The following is a 23,136-nucleotide window of genomic DNA, read 5'->3' on the forward strand; positions in this document are numbered from 1 at the left end:
GCTTCTCATCAATCACTTCACCATAGAAGCCGCTTTGATCAGTTCACCTTCACCCTTAGACTGCCTAGAATAACTCCGGCTGATGATCCTGTGTAGGAGCCTTTGCAAAGACTTGTTACTGACCATGGATCATATGCATTAAGACTCCCCCTCAAGCTAGAACCGAGACTAGAAGGAGCTAAGCTTGTGATGATCATATGCATCCCCATGGTCTTATAACTATCAGTTTCATGATAGCTTCTTCTTGTGAGTTTACTCTCTTCCTTAACCAGGAACTAGGGTGTTTTGAATCACCATAGAGAGACCCACAAGACACACTTCTCATTGCATAATGACCCATGCTACACTTCCTGTAGTCTTTGGACCGGAGGATGTCCAATGGTATTATGCAATGGCCATCTCTCATTGCATAATCAATCACACTACACTTCCTGTAGATTATGGACTAACATGTCCTAGTGATGATATGCAATGGCAACTAGACCTTTGTCTCTACATTCTTGGCTGTTGGCGAGTTACATGTATCACTTTCCTTGTGTACCTAACACCACCACAACTCAATGCAAGATCAGATCATCCCATTGGGATCAAACCAAGATAATTCATCCTGTTTGATCACCAATGCCACAACAATATATAAACTTGAAACAAGCCAATCAATCAAGGCAAGAACAAGCAGATTTCAATCTCTAAAATGACAATGCAAGCTTTACCAATACATTGACACTTTAGGCTAGTTTTTAAATGCATCAATTCATGAATGCACAATCCTAAAGCATTAACTATATGAATGCAACAGGTTCAATCCATGAGCCATATAAAAGCTATGCACAACAGTTTCAATCAAAACCAATGATGCAAGCAACTTAGACAATTTCTAATTGATGCTAGACTTTCATTGATGGATTAAACATAGGCATTAGCATCAGTACACACTCGGATTGAACTTAGACAATATGAGACATGCTTATGTATGCAAAACAGCTTTTCAAACATGATGCAAGCAGTAGAGACATTCTACTCAATTCTGCAACACATTCATGATGATTCAAGCTATGGCAACACACAAGACAATGCAATAACAAGACATGAGATTCTGGGACTCTAGACACCACTCACAGCACAATAAATAAAGACACAAGCTCTTATTAAGGGTTAGGAGGTTTGCTTACAAACAAGAGATCCGAGCTGATCTCTTGAACCTCCATGGGCACGGTTCACTTGAACTTGGCAGGTTTGAGGCTTGGATTCAGTATCCAACACCTCTCCTTGGTGTGTCCATCCCTTTTGCAATGCTCACACTTCAGGCCTCTTCTATCCCCCTTCTTGTACACCGGCTTCATGGACTGAGAGCTTCCTTCAGCGTGTGAAGCAAAGGTAAGTGGTTCCTTTGCTCCAAACAATCCGTGTGAGCCCTCCTCCTTTTGGACTTGAGCACACACTTCTTCAAGGGTAGGTAGCTTCTCAGACCTCAGTAGATGTTTGGTGAGGTCGCTGAAGGCGGGACTGAGAGTTAGGAGCAGCCCAAACACTTTATCTTGCTCCCTTCTTTCATTCAACACGTCCGGCTCAACTGATTGAGGTCTAAGCATCTCTAGCTCAGACCAAAGGGCTCTGAACCTTCCTAGATGAGTAGTGAACTCCTCTTCTTCTTGGGACATGTTGTTGATGGCCTTCTTGATCTCAAAGACTCGGCTGAGGTTGGACAGGTTTCCATAGATCTTCTTAAGTGTACTCCAAAGCTCTTTAGCACTCTCACAGTAGGAGTAGGCTTCAAGAATGGATGGATCCAAGGAGCTGTGGAGTATGGAGAGGACAGTAAGGTCTTCTTGTAGCCATCTGTCTTCAGAGACCGGTTTGGAACTTGCTTCACCTTCAGCTTGTGTGGCGACACCTTTGGAGTGGTTTGGAGCATCTGAGATGCAATGGCTCCATAAACCCTTTCCTCCTATGGCTGTCTTGGCTAGGCGTGACCAGAGAAGGTAGTTGGGGCCTTTGAGAGTGACTGGGATGACAATGACTCTTTTGGACTCCATCTTGAGACTGGAAAGAGCAAAACTGTCAAGGAACTTCTTCAAAGGCTGGCGCTTGGGGCTGAGTGAACTGAGCTGAACTGGCGTGAGCTGGAGCTTGTGTTTGTTGCGGAAGTCTTCACCAGGAGTCTGAGCAACCTGGCTCTGATACCATATGAGGTTTTCAGAGTACCAGTACTTGAGTGATGTAAGAACAGATGAGAGATTGTTGTATGATGAAGTATGAAGAATAGAAATGAGTTTAAGAGAATCAAAGAGAGTATGGGAGATTTAGAGAGACTTAGTGACAAGTTTAAGTGACTTAGTAACCAGAGAATAAGAACAAAGAACAAGTTTATGAAGAAGAGAGACTCTCTCAGCTTAAGGGTTTACAAAGTGATCATAAGAGGCTTATATATGCCTTTACACAACTCATATCACAAACCTAGATCCTAAGGCTATAATTAAAAGATAAAATGGATGGTAAGGATGAGAGAAGACTGGTCTTGATGTGGCTGGAGCTAGCTGGCGACATTTGACTGAATGGAGAGCTCAGATTGATTCATTTGAATGAAGGGAGGAGATTGGTCTTGCTGTAAAGGTAAAGCACCTTTACCTTTCCAGCTTGCACATACAGCTCACTCTGATCCCTTTGGTATATTCCCTTTCCCTCTCACACTCCTAAACGGTCACTTAAGATCAGATTGAACCGCCCACACATTGCACATCTTGATTTGGGCTGAACCGGATGACTTGGGCGTGTGGAGTGGCCTGTACGGCTGATGGTACGGACCTCCTGTCCGTACCACTATCCCTAACTATGCACATTGCCTTATCTCCTTCTTGACATCCCAAACACCTTCATGGATCACCCTAGACCGTACAAGGCCGTACTGAACGCCCTATCTTTGCACCAACCTTCCATCTTCTCTCTAACTCCTCCACAGCCTTCACATGATCAGTCTAAGTCTTTCCTAGACTTAACTTCACAAGATAACTCCTTCAGAACACTTCTGAAGCTTGATTGAACTCTTCTAGACATCTTCTAGAGCTTGCCCTATTATTGTACAAGCTCTATCTTCTCTTCAGTTCAACAACCGCATCACTCCAGAATCTCTTTGGAACATTACTCTGAAACATAAGAGACCTTGCCACTTCCATGAGGTGCCTATTCTTCCTCTCAGCCACTCCATTTTGCTGTGGAGTATACGGACAGCTTGTTTGATGTAGGATCCCATGTTGTGATAAGTGTTGCTTGAATGCATGACTCGTGTACTCTCCTCCATTATCTGATCTCAAAATTTTAATCTTAGCATGATAATGGTTAGTTACATAAGTTTGAAAGTTCCTAAATGCATCAAGTACCCTATCTTTGGTCTGAATTAAGGTTAACCAGGTGTATTTGGATTTTTCATCAATGAATGTGACAAAGTACTTATAACTATCTCTAGATAAGCAAGGGGCAGTCCACACATCAGAATGAATTAGATCAAAGCAATTATCATAGATAGTAGTAGACTTTTGAAACACAGTTCTACAATGCTTGCCTAAAATACAAGCTTCACAATCTTTGTTCTCAAACACAACACCTGGTACCATTAAGTTCAAAGCTTTAACATGTATACACTTTTGTGTATTAGAGCATGATTCAACTAATCAGGGATAATCAGATGAGAAGATTAAAGAGATTAAGAGATTAGAGAGAGAATAAAGAGAGAGAGACTCAAAACTCCATTAATTAATAACTGATGAGGGTTTACAAGTATATAAAGAGAGAGCAACAAGGAATTTCGAAATGTATAAGCATGTGTAGTCAAAGGACAGGCTGGAACTCCTTTTGAATCACTTGGCTGTGCTTTCTCACATGCTTGCACTAGTGAAAAAGCATTCTCTCCTTTCCAGCATCATACAGGCTGTCAAAGTGCTCCCTTATCCTTCCTTATCCTCTTTGGTCGAGTTTACCTTCTTCTCTTCACTAAGTTACCTTCTCATCTCATCAGATAACTTCCCAAGTAGTTACTGTGGTTAAAATAAAGTTACCACAGTAAAACTCTAAAGTTACTGTCTCTCCTTGGTCTTCATCTCAATACTCCCCCTCAAGCTTGACCATATAGAACAAGTCAAGCTTGGAAACCATGAAGACCTCCCTCATTAAAAACCTCACCAAGTAAAACCCATTGGGATAAAACCTTGATGAGGGAAAAAGAGTGGAGACTCCATGGTTAAGGGGCTCAGCTCCTGGGAGTAAGATCAATGAGTCCAAGCCTTGATAGTATGGACTCCATTGTCTTTAATCTCGCTGCCTTAGTAAACACATCTGCAAGCTGATCTTCACTTCTTGTATAGCATGGCAGAATCACTCCCAAGATAATCATCTGCCTCACCTTATGACAATCCACTTCTATGTGCTTTGTTCTCTCATGAAACACTGAATTGGAAGCAATGTGGATAGCTGCTTGATTGTCACAATGCATTGTCATAGGTGTGGTCTGCTCGATCTCCAAGTGCTTCAAAATACCCTTGATCCACACTAACTCATTTGTAAGCTTCAACATAGCTCTATACTCAGCTTCAGCACTTGAACAGGAGATGACCTTCTGCTTCTTACTCTTCCAAGTAACCAGATTCCCTCCAATGAATGTACAATACCCAGTAGTTGATCTCCTGTCCACTCTATCTCCTGCCCAATCAGCATCACAATACCCAACCACTTCTGTACTGCCATTGCAACCCATCCAAACTCCTTGTCCATGCGAGCCACTCAAATACCTTAGTATCCTATCAACCATCTTCCAGTGATGTACCTTTGGCGCCTGCATATGTTGGCTCACTTGATTCACAGCAAAGTATATATCAGGTCTGGTGATAGTCAAGTAGATCAGCTTACCCACCATCCTCCTATACAGCTTAGCATCCTCAAACAACTGGTTCTCTTCAACCTCCCCCTCACGCAAGACCTTATACCCTTCCTCAAGAGGTGTCTTAGCTATCTTTCCTCCAAGCACATCAGTCTCCTTCAGCATATCCATAGTGTACTTCCTTTGAGACATAAACAAACCCTCCTTAGATCTGCATATCTCAATCCCCAAAAAATACTTCATCTCTCCCAAATCCTTGATGTCAAACACAGATTTGAGAAACTCCTTAGTAGCCTGAATCCCTGCCTTATCACTTCCTGTGATAATCAAATCATCCACATACACTAGAATCACAATGCTCCCTGAAGGTCCTGTCAAGGTGAAGAGAGTGTGATCTAGTTCAGACTTCCTAAAGCCTCTCCCATTGAGTGTTGTACTCAGCTTCCTGTACCAAGCTCTAGGTGACTGTTTCAACCCATATATTGCTTTCTTCAATCTCAAAACATTCCCTGGCTTTACTAGATGCTCAAGACCAGGAGGTGGATGCATGTATACTTCATCTTCAAGTTCACCTTGCAAGAAAGCATTCTTCACATCCATTTGCCACAAATCCCACTCCAAGTTTGTTGCAATAGATAACACAATTCGAATTGTGTGAAGCTTGGCCACTGGTGCAAAAGTATCAATGTAATCTTCCCCATAAGTCTGTGTAAATCCTCTTGCAACCAGCCTAGTCTTGCGCCTATCTATCTCTCCATTTGCAAGGTACTTGATGGTGAAGATCCATCTGCTTGAAACTGCCTTCTTCCCTTTAGGTAACTCACTCTCATACCAAGTATCATTCCTGATCATTGCATCCCTTTCATCTCCTACTGAATCTCTCCAAACCTTGTGCTTCATAGCTTCTTCATAAGATCTTGGTATCTCATTCTCATCCAAGTTACACATAAACACCATGTGCTCTTCTGGAAACTCAGCAAAGGAACACACGGCTTGAGAGGGATGCTCCACAGCCTGGGCATTGTAGTACACTCTCGTGTTTACCCAGTTGGAAGGATCCCTCCTTATCCTTGTGCTCCTCCGCAAGGTCTCAACCTGTTCTTCAGCCTGAACATTCTCTTGTGCTTCCTCTCTTAAACCAGTAGGTTCTCCCTGCTCATTTCCACCTGACTGAGCTTCACTCTCTACTTCTTGTGTCTCCTCCTGATCATGCTGACCTGAATCCTCTTGGTTATGCTCCTGCTCCCCTGATTCAGATCCATTCCCCCTCTCATGATCAAGAGGGGTTGTTCCTCCAGCTTCTCCAGCTTGATTAGAAGGTCCTGTTCTTCCTGGTTCCTGATCTTGGGATAATCCTATCCCTAGCCTCTCCAACAACACTCTCAATGTTGTTGCCTTCTCTGATGGAGCTCTGGACAGATCCTCTAGGTCTTCCCATTTCTTCTCCTCATAATACCCTTTAGACTCAACAAACTTCACTTCTCTAGATACCATAACCCTCCTAGTTATTGGATCATAACATTTGTAGCCTTTCTGAGTGATTGAGTACCCAATGAACATAGCTTTAGTACTCTTTGCTTCTAGCTTGTTCCTTCTTTCTCCGGGAATCATCACATAACATAAGCACCCAAAGACTCTCAAATGATCAATGTGTGGCTTGGTCTTGTTCAGTACTTCAAAGGGAGACAGTTTCTTCAAGACACGGGTTGGCACTCTATTGATGAGATAGCAAGCAGTCTGAACAGCATCACTCCAAAACCTCTTAGGGACATTCATGTGGAACATTATTGATCTCGCAACCTCCATCAAATGTCTGTTCTTCCTCTCAGCCACCCCATTTTGTTGTGGTGTGTAAGGACAGCTAGTTTGTTGCACAATCCCATGCTTTGCAAGATGACTCTTGAAAGCATTGCTAGTGTATTCTCCTCCATTATCAGACCTCAGAATCTTCACAGTGGCATTGTACTGATTAGTAACATATGCTTGGAAGTTCATGAAGGCTTCTAGGACTCTGTCTTTGGAGGGAATCATGGTGATCCATGTGTACTTTGACTTCTCATCAATGAAAGTCACAAAGTACTTATGGCTGTCTCTAGACATACAGGGAGCTGTCCACACGTCTGAATGCACCAGATCAAAGCAATTCTCATATCTGGTTTCTGATGTTGGGAAGACAGTCCTACAGTGCTTTCCAAGTATACAAGCTTCACACTCCAAGTGATTGAACGCCATACTTGGTAGAATCAGTTCAATTGCCTTGGCATGAGGATGTCCCAGCCTTGCATGCCATGTGAGATTATCACACCTATCCGTTGTGCTGCTTAAACACACAGACTCCACAGGACTAGGCGCCTCAGTTGTTTGGAGATGATAGAGCTGATGCTTGCTGTCTCCTCTGCCAATAACCCTTCCAGTCTTCAAATCCTGGAACTCAACTTCATTTGGTCTGAAAACTACTTGACAATCCAGATCAACTGTAGCCTTCTTAACTGAGATTAGATTGGATGTAAACTGAGGTAGGTAGAAGGCAGTGGAGTTCTTCTCAAACAGCTTGAGGTTTCCCACTCCTTCTATTGGGATCCTGGTACCATTGGCTATCATGACACTCCCTGTTGCTGCTTTAACCTCACTGATTAGTCTCTTGTCACTGATCATGTGGTGTGTTGCTCCAGAGTCAATGATGATGGGTTTAGATGTGGATGCTTTGGCAGGAGCACCCAGACTCCGGGTCGTAGCCAAAGCATACACATGCTTAACCAACTCATCCCATTCCTTCTTTGTCACACACTCATCTGTCCTCTTGGTATCCATTCCTCTCATACCCGCACTGTCTCCTACTGTTTCTCCCATGTAAGCTGAGTATGAACACTCTCCTATAACCATCTGCTGAAGTACATCCTTGATTCTCTTCAAGATCACACTCATCCTGTCACTTAAGTGTTCAGACTTGCTATCCTTTCTCCATGCCCTTCTCTTCATTAACCACTCCTTAGAAAGTTTTCTCAACCTTCCCTTCTTACAGCTTATACCTCCCTTCCATCTTTCTGGCTTCCTGTTCATTTCCCACACATCACAAGTATATTTAACAAGCTCACATACCTCTTCCATAAGAAAGCTGAAGATCACATCTTGCTTCCTCCTTTCTTGACAACATCTCGGATTTGATGTGTGTGCCTTCACCACATCTAACTCTGACCATACTTCTCTCAGCCTTCCCACAAGCTGATAACACTCATCCTTTCCTTGTCTCAAGCCGCGGATCACCCCTCTGTCCTCAACGGCTCTTACAAGCTTGGACTTGCCTAAAGTTGCTTCAATCTCACTCTTTGTAGTGTTTCCTTGAACAACTTCATTTCCCAGCTTCAGACCTCTTGTCTGACCTTCTTCAGTAGCCATTTCCATGAAAGGTTTCCCCTTTCCATGACTACTCCATAACCCACAGCTTTCCAAAGCTCTTTTGGCCCACCTTGACCACTCGCCATGCCTCTCCTCTTCAGTCTTCACAGTTGACTCAGGTCTGTGCTCCATATCCATGTTGAGATGATTTGGATTCACCAGAACCTCTCACGCCACCAAGATAATGAAACCCAGAAGTTAAGAACACCAAGAACACTCAAGAACACTCAAGATTTTTAAGAAAAAGGAATCACACTCTCCCACTTTGCGCAACCTGGCTCTGATACCATATACACTTTTGTGTATTAGAGCATGATTCAACTAATCAGGGATAATCAGATGAGAAGATTAAAGAGATTAAGAGATTAGAGAGAGAATAAAGAGAGAGAGACTCAAAACTCCATTAATTAATAACTGATGAGGGTTTACAGCTTATACCTCCCTTCCATCTTTCTGGCTTCCTGTTCATTTCCCACACATCACAAGTATATTTAACAAGCTCACATACCTCTTCCATAAGAAAGCTGAAGATCACATCTTGCTTCCTCCTTTCTTGACAACATCTCGGATTTGATGTGTGTGCCTTCACCACATCTAACTCTGACCATACTTCTCTCAGCCTTCCCACAAGCTGATAACACTCATCCTTTCCTTGTCTCAAGCCGCGGATCACCCCTCTGTCCTCAACGGCTCTTACAAGCTTGGACTTGCCTAAAGTTGCTTCAATCTCACTCTTTGTAGTGTTTCCTTGAACAACTTCATTTCCCAGCTTCAGACCTCTTGTCTGACCTTCTTCAGTAGCCATTTCCATGAAAGGTTTCCCCTTTCCATGACTACTCCATAACCCACAGCTTTCCAAAGCTCTTTTGGCCCACCTTGACCACTCGCCATGCCTCTCCTCTTCAGTCTTCACAGTTGACTCAGGTCTGTGCTCCATATCCATGTTGAGATGATTTGGATTCACCAGAACCTCTCACGCCACCAAGATAATGAAACCCAGAAGTTAAGAACACCAAGAACACTCAAGAACACTCAAGATTTTTAAGAAAAAGGAATCACACTCTCCCACTTTGCGCAACCTGGCTCTGATACCATATACACTTTTGTGTATTAGAGCATGATTCAACTAATCAGGGATAATCAGATGAGAAGATTAAAGAGATTAAGAGATTAGAGAGAGAATAAAGAGAGAGAGACTCAAAACTCCATTAATTAATAACTGATGAGGGTTTACAAGTATATAAAGAGAGAGCAACAAGGAATTTCGAAATGTATAAGCATGTGTAGTCAAAGGACAGGCTGGAACTCCTTTTGAATCACTTGGCTGTGCTTTCTCACATGCTTGCACTAGTGAAAAAGCATTCTCTCCTTTCCAGCATCATACAGGCTGTCAAAGTGCTCCCTTATCCTTCCTTATCCTCTTTGGTCGAGTTTACCTTCTTCTCTTCACTAAGTTACCTTCTCATCTCATCAGATAACTTCCCAAGTAGTTACTGTGGTTAAAATAAAGTTACCACAGTAAAACTCTAAAGTTACTGTCTCTCCTTGGTCTTCATCTCAATAACATGAGGGTGTCCTACTCTAGCATGCCACAATGCATTTTTATTCAACAAAGCAGAAGTAAACGAGCAACTATAATCAGGAACAGAAGTGAGTTCTTCAAGCATATAGAGATCTCCCTTAGTCACCCCTTTCCCAATCAATCTGCTGCTCTCAATATCCTGAAACTTCACATCATTAGGACTAAAGATAACATTGCATTGTAAATCATTAGTACATTTCTTCACAGATAATAGGTTTGATGTGAATTCAGGCATGTAAAAAGCTCTAGATTCTTTGTTAAACAACTTAAGCTTTCCTATTCCTCTAATAGGTATCTTATCCCCATTTGCTATCATCACATGCCCATGCGTAGGTTCTATATCCTTAATCAAGTTCTCATCACTTATCATATGATGTGATGCACCAGAATCAACAATCAATGGTTTACCTACTCGTTTAGCATTATGACATAGATTACTAAGTAATGGATGCATCCTATCAGTTCTAGCAATGTGGGCATTTCTATACTCATTCCTAGTTTCTAACCGTTTTACTAGCTCTCTAATCAAGTGATCATCCTTATATGCAATCATAGAAGCTCCAAAGGAATAACCATAAGTGTTACCGTTTTCCTTTAGCATTTTGAAGAGTGCATCAAGGTCTGATCTCTTGATGTAGTCATCATTGCTGCGTGAGCTTGAGGCGCCAGTGTAAGCCACAAGAGACTTCCCATTCCCATCATTGCCTCCAAGCCCATCCACTTCACTCATCTTGCTGGTGCTAGCTCCACTTGAACCTTCAGTCACATTTGCCCTTCCCTCACGCTCCTTCATGAACTTGGCCGGCTTGAGGTGTGGGTGTAGTATCCAGCATTGGCTCTTCTTATGACCATGCTTCTTGCAATGATCACAGTTGCCATTGAACTTCCTGTCCTCATACTTCCCGTGAGATGCCTTGTTTGCTTGTGGAGCCTCGGTCGAGTCCTCATGAGCTGCTTGATTGGCAAGAGAGAGCTCCCCCTTTCCTCCAAACAACCCCATAGATCCCTGCTCCCTTTGGATTTGCGCACACACCTCCTCAAGGTCCGGAAGCTTGTCTGACCTCAACATGTGCTGAATGAGTTGAGTGTAGGCCGGGTTCAGTGTGAGAAGCAACCCAAAGACCTTGTCTTGCTCGCGCCTTTCATTCAGCTGATCTGGATCAGTTGTGCTCGGCCTCAGCATCTCCAGCTCTGACCATAAGGACCTGAACCTCCCCAAGTGCTTAGTGAACTCCATGTCCTCTTGTGCAAGACGGTTGATCGCTAGCTTCACTTCAAACACACGGCTGAGGTTGGAAGTGTTCCCATGCACCTTCTTCAGCGTGTCCCACAGCTCTTTGGCTGATTCACAGTAGCTGTAAGCATCCAAGATAGCTGGGTCCAAGGATGCGTGTAGAACCGTCATCACCAGCATGTCTTCTTGTTGCCATTTCTCCACAGCCGCTTCATTGGAGACCTCTTCTTGATCTCCTCCCTGAGTAATGAGTTTCGGAGCCTCCCCTGTTGTGATGTGCCCCCACAAACCCTTACTTCCCACCGCAGTCTTCACCATCCGAGACCACACAAGGTAGTTGCTACCTTTGAAAGTAACCGCTACCTTCATCCTCATGTTCATCCCATGTTCCATCTTTGCTTGACTTGAAAACTTGAATCTTGGATCTTGTACACACCAACCTTGAGTCTAGAATCACGCAAACCCACAGAACGTAGCACAGCTTCACTAGAACGTACCACAGCTTCAACACCTCCAAGACTACTCGCGTGTAGCTTCAAAGATGTTAGCTTGTAACTCTCTAAAGATCAAACCCCAGATTCAAATGAACCTGGCTCTGATACCATATGAGATTAAGAGATCTTTAGAGTAATCAGAATAAAGAGAGTGTTTAAGAAGTGATTAAGAGAAGTTTGTGAGAGATTAAGATACTAGATAGAGCCGTTTAGAGTCTAAGAGAAAACCATAGTGTCTAAGAGATTAGAGAGACTCAAACTGCATAATCTTTATTAGTGTTGATGAGTTACAATATATAGGAGAGCTACTAGGGTTTACAAATCGCAAAGGTAAAGAGAAAGCATGTGAGGTCAAGGTTAAGGATTCAAATCAACCACTAATAAGCATCACACGCTTATGGCATCTTGGACTAAGTTGCTTTAGCTTTCCAGCCTGTCCCAGCCTGGCAATGCGCGTCCCTTATCCCTTAAACGGTCTGATCCTTCTCCTCTTGAGTAACTCTTCCATAGTTACCGTTTCACTTGTGCAAGGTAACTTTGGTTGAGGCTTGGATGGTACGGACTGTACGGCTTGTACGGCCTTGTACGGACGTCCGTACCATGCTCTCCCTAAACTCCCTTAAGCTTCCTCATCTCCTTTCCTCTTCAACTCCTTAGCTCTTCATACATATACTCAGCTCAACTCAACAGTACGGCGTCCGTACCATGCTCTCCCTAAACTCCCTTAAGCTTCCTCATCTCCTTTCCTCTTCAACTCCTTAGCTCTTCATACATATACTCAGCTCAACTCAACACCTGGTGATTCTCCACTACTTTATGTTTCAAAATGAAGCTTCTTACATCGCGATTCATCCTGGTTTGATTAGAATGACAAAGAAGCTGTCATATTCCCAAACAGGAAAACTGGGATCACCTGATTTGAAAGTGGGATAGCTTCTTCATCCTAACTCCTATGAGATTTATTCAGCTTCCTTGTGATTCTCCACTACTTTATGTATCAAAATCAAGCTTCTTACATCGCGATTCATCCTGGTTTGATTAGAATGACAAAGAAGCTGTCATATTCCCAAACAGGAAAACTGGGATCACCTGATTTGAAAGTGGGATAGCTTCTTCATCCTAACTCCTATGAGATTTATTCAGCTTCCTGGTGATTCTCCACTACTTTATGTATCAAAATCAAGCTTCTTACATCGCGATTCATCCTGGTTTCATTAGAATGACAAAGAAGCTGTCATATTCCCAAACAGGAAAACTGGGATCACCTGATTTGAAAGTGGGATAACTTCTTCATCCTAACTCCTATGAGATTTATTCGACTTCCTGGTGATTCTCCACTACTTTATGTATCAAAATCAATCTTCTTACATCGCGATTCATCCTGGTTTGATTAGAATGACAAAGAAGCTGTCATATTCCCAAACAGGAAAACTGGGATCACCTGATTTGAAAGTGGGATAGCTTCTTCATCCTAACTCCTATGAGATTTATTCAGCTTCCTGATGATTCTCCACTACTTTATGTATCAAAATCAAGCTTCTTACATCGCGATTCATCCTGGTTTGATTAGAATGACAAAGAAGCTGTCATATTCCCAAACAGGAAAACTGGGATCACCTGATTTGAAAGTGGGATAGCTTCTTCATCCTAACTCCTATGAGATTTATTCGACTTCCTGGTGATTCTCCACTACTTTATGTATCAAAATCAAGCTTCTTACATCGCGATTCATCCTGGTTTGATTAGAATGACAAAGAAGCTGTCATATTCCCAAACAGGAAAACTGGGATCACCTGATTTGAAAGTGGGATAGCTTCTTCATCCTAACTCCTATGAGATTTATTCGGCTTCCTGGTGATTCTCCTCTACTTTATGTTTCAAAATTAAGCTTCTTACATCGCGATTCATCCTGGTTTGATTAGAATGACAAAGAAGCTGTCATATTCCCAAACAGGAAAACTGGGATCACCTGATTTGAAAGTGGGATAGCTTCTTCATCCTAACTCCTATGAGATTTATTCAGCTTCCTGGTGATTCTCCATACTTTATGTATCAAAATCAAGCTTCTTACATCGCGATTCATCCTGGTTTGATTAGAATGACAAAGAAGCTGTCATATTCCCAAACAGGAAAACTGGGATCACCTGATTTGAAAGTGGGATAGCTTCTTCATCCTAACTCCTATGAGATTTATTCAGCTTCCTGGTGATTCTCCACTACTTTATGTATCAAAATCAAGCTTCTTACATCGCGATTCATCCTGGTTTGATTAGAATGACAAAGAAGCTGTCATATTCCCAAACAGGAAAACTGGGATCACCTGATTTGAAAGTGGGATAGCTTCTTCATCCTAACTCCTATGAGATTTATTCAGCTTCCTGGTGATTCTCCACTACTTTATGTATCAAAATCAAGCTTCTTACATCGCGATTCATCCTGGTTTGATTAGAATGACAAAGAAGCTGTCATATTCCCAAACAGGAAAACTGGGATCACCTGATTTGAAAGTGGGATAGCTTCTTCATCCTAACTCCTATGAGATTTATTCAGCTTCCTGGTGATTCTCCACTACTTTATGTTTCAAAATCAAGCTTCTTACATCGCGATTCATCCTGGTTTGATTAGAATGACAAAGAAGCTGTCATATTCCCAAACAGGAAAACTGGGATCACCTGATTTGAAAGTGGGATAGCTTCTTCATCCTAACTCCTATGAGATTTATTCGACTTCCTGGTGATTCTCCACTACTTTATGTATCAAAATCAAGCTTCTTACATCGCGATTCATCCTGGTTTGATTAGAATGACAAAGAAGCTGTCATATTCCCAAACAGGAAAACTGGGATCACCTGATTTGAAAGTGGGATAGCTTCTTCATCCTAACTCCTATGAGATTTATTCGGCTTCCTGGTGATTCTCCACTACTTTATGTTTCAAAATCAAGCTTCTTACATCGCGATTCATCCTGGTTTGATTAGAATGACAAAGAAGCTGTCATATTCCCAAACAGGAAAACTGGGATCACCTGATTTGAAAGTGGGATAGCTTCTTCATCCTAACTCCTATGAGATTTATTCAGCTTCTGGTGATTCTCCATTACTTTATGTTTCAAAATCAAGCTTCTTACATCGCGATTCATCCTGGTTTGATTAGAATGACAAAGAAGCTGTCATATTCCCAAACAGGAAAACTGGGATCACCTGATTTGAAAGTGGGATAGCTTCTTCATCCTAACTCCTATGAGATTTATTCAGCTTCCTGGTGATTCTCCACTACTTTATGTATCAAAATCAAGCTTCTTACATCGCGATTCATCCTGGTTTGATTAGAATGACAAAGAAGCTGTCATATTCCCAAACAGGAAAACTGGGATCACCTGATTTGAAAGTGGGATAGCTTCTTCATCCTAACTCCTATGAGATTTATTCGACTTCCTGGTGATTCTCCACTACTTTATGTATCAAAATCAAGCTTCTTACATCGCGATTCATCCTGGTTTGATTAGAATGACAAAGAAGCTGTCATATTCCCAAACAGGAAAACTGGGATCACCTGATTTGAAAGTGGGATAGCTTCTTCATCCTAACTCCTATGAGATTTATTCAGCTTCCTGGTGATTCTCCACTACTTTATGTATCAAAATCAAGCTTCTTACATCGCGATTCATCCTGGTTTGATTAGAATGACAAAGAAGCTGTCATATTCCCAAACAGGAAAACTGGGATCACCTGATTTGAAAGTGGGATAGCTTCTTCATCCTAACTCCTATGAGATTTATTCGACTTCCTGGTGATTCTCCACTACTTTATGTATCAAAATCAAGCTTCTTACATCGCGATTCATCCTGGTTTGATTAGAATGACAAAGAAGCTGTCATATTCCCAAACAGGAAAACTGGGATCACCTGATTTGAAAGTGGGATAGCTTCTTCATCCTAACTCCTATGAGATTTATTCAGCTTCCTGGTGATTCTCCACTACTTTATGTTTCAAAATCAAGCTTCTTACATCGCGATTCATCCTGGTTTGATTAGAATGACAAAGAAGCTGTCATATTCCCAAACAGGAAAACTGGGATCACCTGATTTGAAAGTGGGATAGCTTCTTCATCCTAACTCCTATGAGATTTATTCAGCTTCCTGGTGATTCTCCACTACTTTATGTTCAAAATCAAGCTTCTTACATCGCGATTCATCCTGGTTTGATTAGAATGACAAAGAAGCTGTCATATTCCCAAACAGGAAAACTGGGATCACCTGATTTGAAAGTGGGATAGCTTCTTCATCCTAACTCCTATGAGATTTATTCAGCTTCCTGGTGATTCTCCACTACTTTATGTATCAAAATCAAGCTTCTTACATCGCGATTCATCCTGGTTTGATTAGAATGACAAAGAAGCTGTCATATTCCCAAACAGGAAAACTGGGATCACCTGATTTGAAAGTGGGATAGCTTCTTCATCCTAACTCCTATGAGATTTATTCAGCTTCCTGGTGATTCTCCACTACTTTATGTATCAAAATCAAGCTTCTTACATCGCGATTCATCCTGGTTTGATTAGAATGACAAAGAAGCTGTCATATTCCCAAACAGGAAAACTGGGATCACCTGATTTGAAAGTGGGATAGCTTCTTCATCCTAACTCCTATGAGATTTATTCAGCTTCCTGGTGATTCTCCACTACTTTATGTTCAAAATCAAGCTTCTTACATCGCGATTCATCCTGGTTTGATTAGAATGACAAAGAAGCTGTCATATTCCCAAACAGGAAAACTGGGATCACCTGATTTGAAAGTGGGATAGCTTCTTCATCCTAACTCCTATGAGATTTATTCGACTTCCTGGTGATTCTCCACTACTTTATGTATCAAAATCAAGCTTCTTACATCGCGATTCATCCTGGTTTGATTAGAATGACAAAGAAGCTGTCATATTCCCAAACAGGAAAACTGGGATCACCTGATTTGAAAGTGGGATAGCTTCTTCATCCTAACTCCTATGAGATTTATTCGGCTTCCTGGTGATTCTCCTCTACTTTATGTTTCAAAATTAAGCTTCTTACATCGCGATTCATCCTGGTTTGATTAGAATGACAAAGAAGCTGTCATATTCCCAAACAGGAAAACTGGGATCACCTGATTTGAAAGTGGGATAGCTTCTTCATCCTAACTCCTATGAGATTTATTCAGCTTCCTGGTGATTCTCCATTACTTTATGTTTCAAAATCAAGCTTCTTACATCGCGATTCATCCTGGTTTGATTAGAATGACAAAGAAGCTGTCATATTCCCAAACAGGAAAACTGGGATCACCTGATTTGAAAGTGGGATAGCTTCTTCATCCTAACTCCTATGAGATTTATTCAGCTTCCTGGTGATTCTCCACTACTTTATGTTCAAAATCAAGCTTCTTACATCGCGATTCATCCTGGTTTGATTAGAATGACAAAGAAGCTGTCATATTCCCAAACAGGAAAACTGGGATCACCTGATTTGAAAGTGGGATAGCTTCTTCATCCTAACTCCTATGAGATTTATTCAGCTTCCTGGTGATTCTCCACTACTTTATGTTCAAAATCAAGCTTCTTACATCGCGATTCATCCTGGTTTGATTAGAATGACAAAGAAGCTGTCATATTCCCAAACAGGAAAACTGGGATCACCTGATTTGAAAGTGGGATAGCTTCTTCATCCTAACTCCTATGAGATTTATTCAGCTTCCTGGTGATTCTCCACTACTTTATGTATCAAAATCAAGCTTCTTACATCGCGATTCATCCTGGTTTGATTAGAATGACAAAGAAGCTGTCATATTCCCAAACAGGAAAACTGGGATCACCTGATTTGAAAGTGGGATAGCTTCTTCATCCTAACTCCTATGAGATTTATTCGACTTCCTGGTGATTCTCCACTACTTTATGTATCAAAATCAAGCTTCTTACATCGCGATTCATCCTGGTTTGATTAGAATGACAAAGAAGCTGTCATATTCCCAAACAGGAAAACTGGGATCACCTGATTTGAAAGTGGGATAGCTTCTTCATCCTAACTCCTATGAGATTTATTCGACTTCCTGGTGATTCTCCACTACTTTATGTATCAAAATCAAGCTTCTTACATCGCGATTCATCCTGGTTTGATTAGAATGACAAAGAAGCTGTCATATTCCCAAACAGGAAAACTGGGATCACCTGATTTGAAAGTGGGATAGCTTCTTCATCCTAACTCCTATGAGATTTATTCAGCTTCCTGGTGATTCTCCACTACTTTATGTATCAAAATCAAGCTTCTTACATCGCGATTCATCCTGGTTTGATTAGAATGACAAAGAAGCTGTCATATTCCCAAACAGGAAAACTGGGATCACCTGATTTGAAAGTGGGATAGCTTCTTCATCCTAACTCCTATGAGATTTATTCGACTTCCTGGTGATTCTCCACTACTTTATGTATCAAAATCAAGCTTCTTACATCGCGATTCATCCTGGTTTGATTAGAATGACAAAGAAGCTGTCATATTCCCAAACAGGAAAACTGGGATCACCTGATTTGAAAGTGGGATAGCTTCTTCATCCTAACTCCTATGAGATTTATTCGACTTCCTGGTGATTCTCCACTACTTTATGTATCAAAATCAAGCTTCTTACATCGCGATTCATCCTGGTTTGATTAGAATGACAAAGAAGCTGTCATATTCCCAAACAGGAAAACTGGGATCACCTGATTTGAAAGTGGGATAGCTTCTTCATCCTAACTCCTATGAGATTTATTCAGCTTCCTGGTGATTCTCAACTACTTTATGTACCAAATCAAGCTTCTTACATCGCGATTCAGCCTGGTTTGATTAGAATGACAAAGAAGCTGTCATATTCCCAAACAGGAAAACTGGGATCACCTGATTTGAAAGTGGGATAGCTTCTTCATCCTAACTCCTATGAGATTTATTCAGCTTCCTGATGATTCTCCACTACTTTATGTATCAAAATCAAGCTTCTTACATCGCGATTCATCCTGGTTTGATTAGAATGACAAAGAAGCTGTCATATTCCCAAACAGGAAAACTGGGATCACCTGATTTGAAAGTGGGATAGCTTCTTCATCCTAACTCCTATGAGATTTATTCAGCTTCCTGGTGATTCTCCACTACTTTATGTTCAAAATCAAGCTTCTTACATCGCGATTCATCCTGGTTTGATTAGAATGACAAAGAAGCTGTCATATTCCCAAACAGGAAAACTGGGATCACCTGATTTGAAAGTGGGATAGCTTCTTCATCCTAACTCCTATGAGATTTATTCAGCTTCCTGGTGATTCTCCACTACTTTATGTTTCAAAATCAAGCTTCTTACATCGCGATTCATCCTGGTTTGATTAGAATGACAAAGAAGCTGTCATATTCCCAAACAGGAAAACTGGGATCACCTGATTTGAAAGTGGGATAGCTTCTTCATCCTAACTCCTATGAGATTTATTCAGCTTCCTGGTGATTCTCCACTACTTTATGTTTCAAAATCAAGCTTCTTACATCGCGATTCATCCTGGTTTGATTAGAATGACAAAGAAGCTGTCATATTCCCAAACAGGAAAACTGGGATCACCTGATTTGAAAGTGGGATAGCTTCTTCATCCTAACTCCTATGAGATTTATTCAGCTTCCTGGTGATTCTCCACTACTTTATGTATCAAAATCAAGCTTCTTACATCGCAATTCATCCTGGTTTGATTAGAATGACAAAGAAGCTGTCATATTCCCAAACAGGAAAACTGGGATCACCTGATTTGAAAGTGGGATAGCTTCTTCATCCTAACTCCTATGAGATTTATTCGACTTCTGGTGATTCCCCACTATTTTATGTATCAAAATCAAGCTTCTTACATCGCAATTCATCCTGGTATGATTAGAATGACAAAGAAGCTGTCATATTCCCAAACAGAAAAACTAGGATCACTTGATTTGAAAGTGGGATAGCTTCTTCATCCTAACTTCTATGAGATTTATTCGACTTCCTGGTGATTCTCCACTAGTTTATGTATCAAAATCAAGGTTCTTACAGCACGATTCATCTTGGTTTGATTAGAATGACAAAGAAGCTGTCATATTCCCAAACAGGAAAACTGGGATCACCTGATTTGAAAGTGGGATAGCTTCTTCATCCTAACTCCTATGAGATTTATTCAGCTTCCTGCTGATTCTCCACTACTTTATGTATCAAAATCAAGCTTCTTACATCGCGATTCATCCTGGTTTGATTAGAATGACAAAGAAGCTGTCATATTCCCAAACAGGAAAACTGGGATCACCTGATTTGAAAGTGGGATAGCTTCTTCATCCTAACTCCTATGAGATTTATTCGACTTCCTGGTGATTCTCCACTACTTTATGTATCAAAATCAAGCTTCTTACATCGCGATTCATCCTGGTTTGATTAGAATGACAAAGAAGCTGTCATATTCCCAAACAGGAAAACTGGGATCACCTGATTTGAAAGTGGGATAGCTTCTTCATCCTAACTCCTATGAGATTTATTCGACTTCCTGGTGATTCTCCACTACTTTATGTATCAAAATCAAGCTTCTTACATCGCGATTCATCCTGGTTTGATTAGAATGACAAAGAAGCTGTCATATTCCCAAACAGGAAAACTGGGATCACCTGATTTGAAAGTGGGATAGCTTCTTCATCCTAATTCCTATGAGATTTATTCAGCTTCCTGGTAATTCTCCACTACTTTATGTTTCAAAATGAAGCTTCTTACATCGCGATTCATCCTGGTTTGATTAGAATGACAAAGAAGCTGTCATATTCCCAAACAGGAAAACTGGGATCACCTGATTTGAAAGTGGGATAGCTTCTTCATCCTAACTCCTATGAGATTTATTCAGCTTCCTGATGATTCTCCACTACTTTATGTATCAAAATCAAGCTTCTTACATCGCGATTCATCCTGGTTTGATTAGAATGACAAAGAAGCTGTCATATTCCCAAACAGGAAAACTGGGATCACGTAATTTGAAAGTGGGATAGCTTCTTCATCCTAAATCCTATGAGATTTATTCAGCTTCCTGGTGATTCTCCACTCTATGTTTCAAAATGAAGCTTCTTACATCGCGATTCATCCTGGTTTGATTAGAATGACAAAGAAGCTGTCATATTCCCAAACAGGAAAACTGGGATCACCTGATTTGAAAGTGGGATAGCTTCTTCATCCTAACTCCTATGAGATTTATTCGACTTCCTGGTGATTCTCCACTACTTTATGTATCAAAATCAAGCTTCTTACATCGCGATTCATCCTGGTTTGATTAGAATGACAAAGAAGCTGTCATATTCCCAAACAGGAAAACTGGGATCACCTGATTTGAAAGTGGGATAGCTTCTTCATCCTAACTCCTATGAGATTTATTCAGCTTCCTGGTAATTCTCCACTACTTTATGTTTCAAAATGAACCTTCTTACATCGCGATTCATCCTGGTTTGATTAGAATGACAAAGAAGCTGTCATATTCCCAAACAGGAAAACTGGGATCACCTGATTTGAAAGTGGGATAGCTTCTTCATCCTAACTCCTATGAGATTTATTCAGCTTCCTGGTGTGAGATTTGTAGAGTTCTCTTCTCTTGTTGTATGTGTGTGTGTATACTCCAATGGATAAAGATGAGAGCTTGCTCTAGGTGATTTAGAAGGAGAGATTGATGAGAGTGTTTATGAGTGAATAAGAGACTTAGGAACAAAGATTAAGAGACTGAGAGATTAGGAGAATAAGAGATTAGAGATTAGGGTTTTAGATTCAAGAACAAGTTTATCATTCATGAAGTGGAGAGGGGAAAACCCCCTTACTCCCTTAAGAGTTTACAAAATGATGATAAGAGGCTTATATATGCCTTTGCACACTCAGATCACAAACCTAGATCCTAAGGCTGTAAATACAAGATAAAATGGATGGTGAGGATGAGAGAAGACTGGTCTTGATGTTGCTGGAGCTAGCTGGCGATTTGACTCAAGGTAAAGGGCTCAGATTGCTTCATTTGAATTGGATGGATAAGATGAGTCAAGGCCGTAAAGGTAAAGCACCTTTACCTTTCCAGCTCATACCAACAGCTCACCTTATCCATTTGAATCTTCCTTTCCCTCCAAGTATCCCAAACGGTCACTTAAGATCAGATTGAACCGCCCACACATTGCACATCAAGATTTGGGGTTAACCGGATGACATGGGCGTGAGGAGTGGACTGTACGGTCGATGGTACGGACCTCCTGTCCGTACCACTCGCTCTATCTTTGTACATTGCCCTATCTTCCTTCTTGGTTGCACTAGACATCTTCATGGCTCACCCTAGACCGTACAAGGCCGTACTGAACGCCCTATCTTTGCACCATACTTCCATCTTCTCTCTAACTCCTTCACAGCCTTCACATGATCAGTCTAAGTCTTTCCTAGACTTAACTTCACAAGATAACTACTTCAGAACACCTCTGAAGCTTGATTGAACTCTTCTGGACATCTTCTAGAGCTTGCCCTATTATTGTACAAGCTCTATCTTCTCTTCAGTTCAACACTCCCCCTCAAGCTTGACTTTAGGAGATCCTAAGCCAAGCTTGGAACTCTGAAGAGTCTCCCTCATTAAAAACCTTACAAGGAAAACCCATTGGGACAAAACCTTGCAAGGGAAAAAGAGTAGAGCTCTCCAAAGCCTAGGGATTAGCCAGTGAACTCTTGTGCCTTAGAACTATGAGATTAAGAGATCCTTAGAGTAATCAGAATAGAGAGAGTGTTTAAGAAGAGATTAAGAGAAGTTTGTGAAAGATTAAGAGACTAGATAGAGCCGTTTAGAGTCTAAGAGAGAACCATAGTGTCTAAGAGATTAGAGAGACTCAAACTGCATAATCTTATTAATGAGTGAGGTTACATATTTATATGGAAAGCACAAGGGTTTACAAGAGGCGAAATGAGCACTATTGAAGCATGTAGAGTCAAGGTTGCTTTCCGGATGATTGGATGATAAGGCTCACACGCTTTGCCTCTTTACAGCCTGTTCCAGCCTGGCACGCTCTTCCCTTATCCACTCAACGGTCTGATCCCTTCTCCTTAAGCCCCCAAGGTAACATTTCCTTGTTACCGTTTCACTTGGTCGAGTTGGGTAAGTTTTGGTCGAGGCCTTTGGTACGGACGGTACGGCCATGTACGGCCTTGTACGGCCGTCCGTACCATTCATACCAAAACTCCCCAAGCTTCTCCATCTCTTTTCCTCTTCAACTCCTCTTCTCTCCATACCAATATAATCAACTCAACTCAACACTCCCCCTCAAGCTTAGCTTTGTGAAAGCCTAAGCTTGGAAAGCTACAAGATCTTCCTCATTAAAAACCTCACCAAAGAAAACCCAATGGGATAAAACTTTGATGAGGGAAAAAGAGTAAAGACCTTGCAGCTAAGGGGATTAGCTCCTTCTCTTCCCAAGATCTATGAGTCCCAATCTGATGTGAATGGACTCCATAGTCTTTTGCCTTGCAGCCTTGGTGAACACATCCGCTAGCTGATCTTCACTCCTTGTGTAGCATGGCAAGA

At 41.4% G+C, this 23,136-nt stretch overlaps 1 protein-coding gene across 1 annotated transcript; it reads right to left on the reverse strand.

Moving 5' to 3' along the window:
- Nucleotides 1-495: 495 nt before the first annotated feature.
- Nucleotides 496-22,129, reverse strand: LOC117129970. The gene is made up of 2 exons (XM_033283157.1): nucleotides 21,477-22,129; nucleotides 496-2,457 (listed from the first exon to the last, which is right to left on the reverse strand). Exon 2 carries the CDS (start codon nucleotides 2,034-2,036, stop codon nucleotides 1,218-1,220), a length of 819 nt encoding a protein of 272 aa, XP_033139048.1. The 5' UTR covers nucleotides 2,037-2,457; nucleotides 21,477-22,129; the 3' UTR covers nucleotides 496-1,217.
- Between the last annotated feature and the right edge of the window lie 1,007 nt (nucleotides 22,130-23,136).

This window comes from Brassica rapa, unplaced genomic scaffold, assembly GCF_000309985.2.
Source record: "Brassica rapa cultivar Chiifu-401-42 unplaced genomic scaffold, CAAS_Brap_v3.01 Scaffold0262, whole genome shotgun sequence".
In the NCBI taxonomy this organism is placed as follows: domain Eukaryota; kingdom Viridiplantae; phylum Streptophyta; class Magnoliopsida; order Brassicales; family Brassicaceae; genus Brassica; species Brassica rapa.

Coding starts and splice junctions, on each gene's coding strand:
- LOC117129970 (XM_033283157.1), bottom strand. CDS start 2,036: ATGGAGTCCAAAAGAGTCATTGTCATCCCAGTCACTCTCAAAGGCCCC.